The sequence below is a fragment of the Tasmannia lanceolata genome, unplaced genomic scaffold (assembly GCF_043159265.1).
Source record: "Tasmannia lanceolata isolate RefF3 unplaced genomic scaffold, GAP_Taslan_0.1 ptg000002l, whole genome shotgun sequence".
In the NCBI taxonomy this organism is placed as follows: domain Eukaryota; kingdom Viridiplantae; phylum Streptophyta; class Magnoliopsida; order Canellales; family Winteraceae; genus Tasmannia; species Tasmannia lanceolata.
Genome location: NW_027518679.1, coordinates 55,837,301 through 55,847,459, shown reverse-complemented (window position 1 = coordinate 55,847,459; position 10,159 = coordinate 55,837,301). Strand labels below are relative to the sequence as shown.

Below are 10,159 nucleotides of genomic sequence, written 5' to 3'. Positions count from 1 at the left end.
TCCCATATCGTATTTCTAATCTATATAATCAATAAAATATTCTCTCCCAGTTTCTATTTATCATAACATCATGCTGAATTAGAACTCTTTCCTAAAATAATGGCCCCACCATATGCATGGGTTTGCGTAAAGATTGTGGGCACACCAGATTAAGTGTAATATGGCAGCCCCCACCCAGATAAAATGGTGGCCCCATTGATGCTGGAGCATCTTGCAAGATTGCTCAGATCAATGGCCACAATTATCAAGCCCTTAATCGAGCTGCCCAGGACCATCAGATCCACACTCGGATAATCAAGATTGCCGGTCCGATCGAAACAAGGGCAGAAGAGTACCCTCCTAATGCCGAGCCTTCGATTGATCAAAGATCGGAGTGACAATGAAACCGACGGTAGAATATTACACTTTGAAGATTTACTTTAATTTTAGGAAACATGGCAATAGCTGTAATTTTCATTCTTTCTTTGGGTCACCTAGTTAATAGAAGTTTTAAATATGAGGGCAAGGTTTATGAGGTATCGCGCAGCCTCAGCAACCCACTATATAAATACACCATCTCCATGTAGTTTGAGTCATCCAACCCATTCATTCTATATGACATCACACAGATAGGGTGTTCCTAAAAAACCATCTCCATACCATAATCCTAACCATTCGATCTATAAGAGCCTAATTTCTAGCTATCCATTTTAAAACCTCCACAAATCATAACCCTAACCATAACCTATAGAATGAATGGGTTGGATGAGTCAAACAACTATGGGAGATGGTGTATTTAGTGGGTTGCTCAGGGTGAGCGATACATCAGAAACCTTTTCCCTTTTAAATATTTAGAGTTGGAATTGGACGATTAGTTTTTTTAGTCCTTGTTGCAATAGCATAATTATTCTTGGACGTCCAAAATAAAGAAAAATGCTAGACTTTTGGTGGAGATGATCGGTCCACTCATGGGCGTAAAATGGTGAGTCGCAACATATGCAAACATGAGCTGTAAAATGGTGGGCAAACATGAGCTGTAAAATGGTGGGGCTATGAATGGATGTAAAAGGATAGACCGCGCCTATTTAAAACATCTGTGATAAATTGATGGCCCCACCCATGCTATGCATGATATGTAAACAACATTGACTATAGGCAAAATTCTTGTAAAAAAATTTCATTGAAAAAGTTTTCCAATAAAAAGTTTCTGTGGAAAGAAAAAGAAAAACAAAAGGAAAGAAACAGGTCTACTATATATCACAGATGGCGCAGCCACGAGCAAACATGCATAAGAGCAAAGCCCGTGGAAGTGATTAGGAAAGATTTTTTTTATTAATTAGCTGCGGCTATTTAAGGGTTAAATAGATATTAGAAATTGCCTTCAAATCTCACACTTTTAGAAACTCAACAAAGAAGTATCTATTTTTTTTCACTATTGATTTAACTCATCATATCATGGAAAAGCAGAATAGAGCAATCGAGATCTTTTCCAAACATGGAAATAAACCTCCCTTATGCATGACTACTCTTCTCTGTCGAGTGTCCATAAATTCACAAGAACCCAAATCGCCATTCAATTCCTTCTCCTCATCTCTCTATTCCACAACCATGTCACCTATTACACTTTCTACCCATGCACTCCTCCTCTCTTTAGCCCTCTGTGTCTTCTTATCGAAAGAATTTGTGGAAGCCCGCAATGGCGGATTCAGCGTAGAACTCATCCACCGTGACTCACCACTCTCTCCCTTCTATAACCCTTCTGATACTGTCTACGACCGTATCACTAGAGCCGTTCTCCGATCGAAATACCGTCTCAAATACTTACTTCAATCATCTCAAAACCCTTCTTCCATCTTTCCCACCTCCGCGGAATCAACTGTTATTCCCAATAATGGTGAGTATCTCATGACACTCTCCATCGGCACCCCTCCGGTCAAAATCCGTGCCATTGTTGACACGGGTAGTGATCTCACCTGGACCCAATGCGCACCTTGCAATAGGTGCTACCAACAAACAGACCCCTTATTTGATCCATCACAATCATCTACATACCGAGACATACCGTGCAATTCGACACTCTGTGAAGGCTCTCTACTCCACTGTGGAGTCTCGAACCAATGCCAATATCAATACAGTTATGCAGACACTTCTTACACAAATGGTGTTCTTGCCTCTGAGATGCTAACTTTTGATTCCACCGATGGTGGAAATGTCCAAATTCCCAATGTTTCATTCGGTTGTGGAAAAAACAACTATGGGTTGAGTTTTGACAAACGTGTAGACGGATTGGTTGGGCTTTCAAGTGGCCAATTTTCTCTTGTTTCCCAATTGGGTTCTTCTATTAATGGGAAATTCTCCTATTGCTTGGTTCCATTCACTATAACCTCGGCCACTAGCATAATGCATTTTGGGGACGGCGCCTTAGTTTCCGGTGAGGGTGCGGTCTCGACCCCTTTGATGATCAAAGGAACTGATATATTTTACTATCTCACGCTAGAAGAGATCACTGTGGGGAACAAGAGTGTTAAGTTACCAGCGGTGGAGAGTGGCAATATCGTCATTGATTCAGGCACGACCATGACGATTTTGCCGACTACTGTGTATCAGGAGTTGGTATCTGCAGTGAAAGAAGCCATCAAAGATCCACCAATCACTGAGACCAGTGAAGCTCTATGCTATGCATCTGGCACGATATTGCCGAACATGACTTTTGGTTTCTCCGGAGCTAAACTTAGTCTGAGTCCTTTGAATACATTTCTAGAAAGGGCTTTAGGTTTGATGTGCCTTGCCATAAGGCCCACCGATGATGATATATCTGTTTATGGAAATATAGCTCAGATGAACTTCAAGGTTGGATATGATCTTTTGGAGAAGAAGGTATCGTTTGCCCCGACGGATTGTACCAGGAATTAGAGGTGTTTGGGATTGCCTTAGATTAGATTTTCTATGTTTGCAGCTTTTAGTTTTCGTTTGCGTGTAATGTTGAAAGGATTAGGGTTTCAAGGTTATCATTATCCTTGCCTATTTGGATGGTGATCAATTTGATATAATGAAAATCCTCTCACATTATTCGAAAGTTAAGATAGTACAAAATCTAAGTTATTGATGTATTGTTGGACATGCAAAATATTTTACGTACTGCATAAGAGAATTAAATATTTCTATGAGATAATGAGATATATTTTTGTTGTTAGTAATCAAAATAAGTACATTTATTATGGATCATATCTTTCTTGAGAATGTTGGCCCTAGGTGAGGCATGCAACCTGCAACCCAAGAGGAGGGTGAATTGGAATTTTAAAACTTTTTGTTCTCTTAATAGATAATTCAACAATTAAAACAAGAACAAATCAAGTTAAAGAACTAGGAGATAAACTTAATGCGCACACGAAAGATAAAGAGATAAAGAGAAAGAGTGCACCAAGTTTTATAGTGGTTCGGCCCAATCCCGACGCACATCCACTCTCACAAGGATATCTCCTTCTTGTACCTCGATCTTCTTACGGGTGAAGATAAAACCGTTTACACCAAGGTTGATCTGGTCCCTTCCCAGTTCCCACCAAGCCCTGAAAATTTATCTCCAATCTTCGACAATCTTCTTACGGATGGAGATCAAACCGTTTACATTTGAAGGTTGATGCGGTGCCTTCTCACCAAGCTTGAAGGTTGATAAGGTGTTTTCACACCAATTACAATGAAAACCTCTCATAAGGCTCGTATACAAATGAAGCTAACGAAACAAACTCTCTTAAAAGATATACAACAAAATCCTATGCTAATCCCTCATAGATTTTACAAAAAATGACACGAGGGGTTTTACACCGAGTATATAGGTCAATTACAAGTTCATGAGTGTTCCCTATGTAATTGGGGACCTTAGAACCATTTTTATAGAGGTTTAGACCCAAAACTAGCTGTTTTAGGCTCCAAACGACGGCTCGTATGATCCATGGATACGAGCCACGGATGTCTGTCCAACTAACCGTCCGAGGAACTGATCAAAATATATGTAAAAATACAACGAAAAGTGATATTTTTGCCCCAATTTTTTCCCTGGGCCACCCCGTCAAGTGTATTTATGACTGCTTTTTTAACTACAAAAGGGTGGCCCAAGGTAGAAAAGACTGCATATATAACCTTTCTCACACAAAAATATGATAAGGGCCCAAGAAGGTTGAATCTTTGGATTGACCCCGTCACTACAAGTTTGCCAACTCTTCCTCTCCATGTAAAAACCTCATGAAAAGCTTGACCTAGGTCCAACCACGCAAGCCCGCCCAAGCATGTAGAAGACAAATTAAAATCTACTAAAAAGTGGGGTGTTAGCATTGATCAAGAATGCTTGTATAGAGATTAATATGCTATTAGGTACAGATGTTTTAATTGACACAATGTTAAAATGCTATTAGGACTGCATGGACCCCAAACGTGGCCTGCAAATGTCATCACAACGAAAAACATCTTCTTAATTTCCACTTAAGAAACTCAACCCATAATAAAAACAAAATGCCCTTGTTCAATCCAATCATTTGTTCGCAACCGCTCTCTACCAAGAAACATCGATTTTTTCTCCACTTATTTTAACGCTTCAAGAAGAAAAAGCTGGACGGAGTAGTCAACCATAATAACATACCCCGTTTTAAACAGCTGTATGTCTACTCACTAAACAGTCTAAACCACACCTCAAACCTACGTTAATAGCGTTCATGCTTGATTACTCTTCTCCCTTATATAAATTCACAATAACCCAACGCTCCATTCTAACCCTTCTTCTCAATTCTCTCTATTCTACAACAATGGCACATGTTCTTGCAATCCTCCTCTCTTTATCACTCTTTGTCTCTCTACGAAATGAATTTGTCGAGGCCAGTAATGGCGGATTCAGCGTCGATCTCATCCACCGTGACTCCCCACTCTCTCCTTTCTTTAACTCTTCCGATACATTCTACGACCGTGTGAAGAAAGCCGTACTCCGATCAAACTCCCGTCTCGAACGCTTTCGGCAGGCATCTTCAAGCCCTTCTTCCGTCTCTCCCCCGTCCATCAGCTCAACTGTTATACCCAATTCTGGCGAATATCTCATGACACTCTCCGTAGGGACTCCACCTGTCAATGTCAAAGCCATTCTTGATACAGGCAGTGATCTCATATGGGTTCAATGCAAACCATGTGATCAGTGCTACCCGCAAAATGACCCCTTATTTGATCCCTCAAATTCTACCACATATCGAAACCTCTCGTGCCAATCTACACCATGTGCAAACCTTGAAGCTAGCTGCGGAGTGACCAACGAATGCGAATATACATACCAATATGGAGACAATTCTTTCACAGATGGTGTTCTTGCCTCCGAGACGCTGACATTTGATTCCACCAGCGGTAGAAGCGTCCAAATTCCCAAGGTTTTGTGAAACAACCAATTACTACTCCAAAAGCTTAAGCTATTGGAGTTGGTGTTATTTAAACATTCATGCTTAAACACTGCTCCTCACGTGTGGCCCATTTATACTTCAACAGTGCCCCTCATGTGTGGCCTTCTTTTTTTTGGTTGGCCGTACATGTGGCACATGTGACCTCTCTTCTTGGTTGATGTGACACATGCGACCCCTTTCTGGTAGGCCGTACATGTCGACTTTTAATATCAATGAGTTGTTGGGTTTTGAACCCATTGCATACCGCAAGACAATAGCTTTAATACCATATGAAACAACCAGTTACTCCAAAAGCTTAAGCTATTAGAGTTGGTGTTATTTAATCATTTTTACTTCAACACTGCCCCTCACATGAGGCCTTTTTCAATTGGCTGCACATGTAACACATATGACCCCTCTTTTGGGTTGACTATACATGTGGATTTTTAATATCAAGGATGTTGTTAGGTTTTGAACCCAATATATTCTGTCAGAGAGTAGAGGCAATAGCTCCAAAACTAGCTAAGGCTATTAGTGTTGGTGTTATTTAATCATTTATATTTCAACAGGTTTCATTCGGTTGTGGACATCACGATGATGGGACCTTCGATGGCAATGGAGATGGATTGGTTGGGCTTGGAGGCGGCCCACTTTCTCTTGTTTCCCAATTGGGTTCTTCTATTGACGGCAAATTCTCCTATTGTTTGGTTCCATTAACTGAAACCTCTGCTACCAGTGTACTGAATTTTGGCGACCACGCAGTTCTTTCTGGCAAAGGGGTGGTTTCGACGCCTTTGATTTCCGAAGAAATTGATACATTTTACGGTCTCACACTAGAAGAAATTACTGTAGGGAACACTAGTGTTAAGTTTCCGGTGGAGAGTGGCAACATCATCATTGATTCCGGCACGACGCTGACAATTTTACTGACTAGTGTATTTGAGGTATTGGAATCGGCGGTGAAAGACTCCGTCAATGCTCAACCGATCGATGATCCGAATGGAATTTTCTCGTTGTGCTATGGAACTGATGCGGAATTTCCGAGCATGACATATGCTTTCACCGGGGCTGAACTTCTTTTGGCTCCATTGAATATGTTTGTCGAAGTGGCTGAAGGTGTTGTGTGCTTTGCTGTTCTGCCTGATGACGATTTTTCCATTTATGGGAATTTGGCTCAGATGAACTTCAAGGTTGGGTATGATCTTGTGGAGAAGACCGTCTCTTTTGTCCCCACCGATTGTACCAAGAACTAGAGGTGTTCGAGATTTCTTTAATTTAATTTTGTTATGTTTGTAGATGTTAGTCTTTGTTTGCTTGTTATATATCCACAAGCACCGTATAACAATTCTCTTTATCATTATATTTTTAATGTTCACATAAATTATATAGAATTTGCTAGCCAATTCGGGGAAAGCTATTTCACAGCTCACTTTTGCTCGAGACAACAACCACCTCAAATGAATTAAATGCATAAGACAAAATCTGCTAAAAAGTGAGCAGCAGGAATGGCTTTATGCGAAATTGGCTAGCAAATCTCTATAATTATATTTTTATTACTCTTAATCAAGGTTTTAAATTTCAACCGAAATCCGAAATTTCGGACTGAAATTTCAGGTTTCGGTGGAGACTGAAGCCGAAATTGGGTAAAGTCGAAACGTTAACAAATTTCGACCAAAATTTTGATCGAATTTTCTTTTTCCCCGAAATTTCAGTCTAAATTTAAGGAAATATCATGAAAAAATCTGGATTTATTTATTATTTAATAATATCCCGAAATTTCGGGGATTTCGTTGAAATTTGGTACGAGATAAAATATTAAGTTATTTGATTTCGATAGATTTCATTCGAAATTCTGAAATTTCGGTTTCGGTGAGGACCGAATTGCATTCCGAAACCGAAATTTTAAACCTTGCTCTTAACTAGAGCTGCACACGGTTTGGTCCGGTTCGGTTTAGGGAGGTTTTTTGAACCGAACCGATCCCATCGTTTTGGAGAAATCCAAACTGTAACTGAACCGATGGGGGGTATAACCGAACCAAACTGAACTGATTTTGACCGGTTCGGTTCGGTTCACTGTTTATCCCTCAAATGAGGATTTTATATGTTGCATTTATATGTAGAGTTGATACCCTTAGGGTGACTACAATGATAGAATTACCCCTAGACTACCCAAAATGTCAAAAATGCCCTCTAATAAGAAGGCAAAAGAAAGGAGGTGCAATTTTGAGTTAAGGGGGCGGCCAAAAATGGCGTCTACAAGGAGTTGCCAAAATAGGGTGTCTACATTTTCCCATGGGTTCGTTCGGTTCATTTTCGGATTAAAACTCAAAAACCGTCAACCAAACCGATGGGATCGGTTCGGTAAAAGTCTTAATCATCACGAACCAATGCCAAGAAAAATCGAACCGAACCAAACCGAAAGGTCCGGTAAGGTTGCAACTTGGGTCGGGTTTTACCCAACCCAACCCGAAAATAACATGGGTCGGGTCTAGAAATCATGGGTCTTGGGTCAGGTCGGGTTTTAGATTGAAAAAACCCAACTCAATCTTGAGTATGGTAGGGTTTAGGAAAAAAAACCCTAAAACCCAATACCCAACCCGACTTACATAGGTGTACTATGACTTTCTTAAATATCTCTTGAATAACATAGCAGATTATATTCCAATTTATTGATATAATTGTTTTCATTGAGGTGATTGTGATGTGAAAACATATGCACTTGATGACATAAATTTAGTAATTGTTGGTGTAAATATTTGTCGTTTTCTGCAATCTTTAAAATCAATCACTACCCTACTATAAAAAATTAAAAACCCGACCTGAGAAACTATCTCGGGTTTTCCTATAAAAAATTAGACCCCCGACCCGCCCGACCCGAGTTGTAACCCTACTTACAATGTAGTCAGATGAGAACACAAATCCGTCAAGGTTAGCTTCGGTGCGATCAAGGATCCATGATCGTTGGATCATGAGGTTTGATCTTCCTATTGCATGCCCTTGCTGCCACCATTTCTACATGCATCAAACGATGACAACATTAGTGAGAGAGGAGGGAGGGAAAGAGAGAGCATGACAATAGGAGAGTGAGTGAGAGTTTTCTGGTGGAGAGAGAGAGAGAGAACCCTCGAATAGATCTACAATTGGGGCTCACATAATTAATGGTCCATAAATTTATAAACTCTTATATCCTATCGTTAAGACCATGAACCAACGTTGTTCCTACGTTGGTCATTTATAATATCTTATTTCTAATACTTAATACAAAAATCTACTGATATAAGATATATGTGATTACCTTTTTTGAAAATATTGTTCAAAATATGGATTATATGATACAACGTATAAGAAGGAAGAGAAAGAAAATGGAAAATAAAACGTGCATCAAAAGTCATAGATCCCAAGCACATAATCGTTTCTTTTACAAAAAATTAATTACGTTCTAATAGTTTTGGTGTGCATTGAGTTCCTCTCTTGGGTTCAACAAATTTTCAAGCTCTTAGACTCTTAAACACGTAGCTTCTTGTTTTGGTCCTACATGTCAACCTTGATCTCCTTCTCTAATGGCAAGGGGTCGAAGTCCTCTGCCAGTGCAACACATGTAGCTTGTCGAGTGATGATCCATCTAACGCGGGGTTATCGATCATTCCACTTGGACACCATTTAATCTCATATATTTGTGTGTGTGTGTTTATATGGTGTTCGGTTGTATAGTCTAGTAGTTTTCAAAAAACACTGTACGGCCACTCCACAGGATGGTCCAAATAGTGGACCCTGAATATATATATATATATATATATATATATATATATATATATATATATATATATAGAGAGAGAGAGAGAGAGAGAGAGAGAGAGAATAGAGTTCCTAAGGTGTCACCTCATATAGCTTATATGAGGTGGCGCTCACAAAACATAAGGGGCCCACATTTTTGGGGTGATCGAAACCACTCATTTGAAAGGCCCTTAGATGGATATAGTGCCTACAAAAAATCAGGTCCATAGGATCATCCTAACCCTTCCATTTATGGAGGTTAAAAATGGCCAAATTTATGGAGGTTTATACCCATCCATTTCAACCTCACGAATGGAAGGGTTAGGATGATCCTATGAAGTTTATTTTTTGGGCACACCCTATCTATGTGAGGGCCTATCATATGAATGCTTTGGATCATCCAAACAAAGTGGGCCCCTTATGTTTTTAAGCGCCACCTCATATAAGCTATATGAGGTAACACCTTAGGAACTCTATTCTCATATATATATATATATATATATATATATATATATATGTACATGCAAATTAAAGGTTTATACTCGCAACGAGCAAGCGTGACCATGCAAAATGGTCTACAAAGCCAACCCTTTATTGACCATGAATGATTTTGGGAAATGTTACCAGGACAACTATATCTTGATATTTGCACAAACCCGACTGACTTTGCTTATTTAATTGGCTTGTGAGAGCATTTTGGGAAATGTATTAACCTTTTGACGGCTCTTTAAATACTAAAAAACAAGATGGTTTGTGAGAATATCAAACTATGGTCGTGCTGATATCATTTCCCAAGATTTTATATATATATATTTTTTTAAATTGGCAATTTTATTGATACTATGGAAATTACATTGGGGACCAGAGGTCCCAACCTGCAATACATAGAATCAATTAAGGATGGCCAGGAGCATACTCCTATATAGACAATCAGAGAGAGAGAGAGAGAGAGAGAGAGAGAGAGATTACTTCGTGTAAATGACCCTTACCACTTT

The 10,159-nt window shown here is 39.5% G+C and overlaps 1 protein-coding gene and 1 pseudogene across 1 annotated transcript; both read left to right on the top strand.

Annotated features, from left to right (window-relative positions):
• Positions 1–1,587: 1,587 nt before the first annotated feature.
• On the top strand, positions 1,588–2,922 carry LOC143845452 (aspartic proteinase CDR1 pseudogene; annotated as a pseudogene).
• Positions 2,923–4,775: 1,853 nt separating this feature from the next.
• On the top strand, positions 4,776–6,643 carry LOC143845445 (aspartic proteinase CDR1-like). Its single transcript, XM_077353792.1, has 2 exons — positions 4,776–5,381; positions 5,960–6,643. The coding sequence occupies exons 1-2, from the start codon at positions 4,776–4,778 to the stop codon at positions 6,641–6,643; spliced, it is 1,290 nt and encodes a 429-aa protein (XP_077209907.1).
• Positions 6,644–10,159: the final 3,516 nt, after the last annotated feature.

Excerpts from the sequence above, each read along its gene's own strand:
- LOC143845445 (XM_077353792.1), top strand. The coding sequence starts at position 4,776 with ATGGCACATGTTCTTGCAATCCTCCTCTCTTTATCACTCTTTGTCTCT. Across the intron at positions 5,382-5,959 it reads GAAGCGTCCAAATTCCCAAG|GTTTCATTCGGTTGTGGACA; the intron begins GTTTTGTGAAAC and ends ATATTTCAACAG.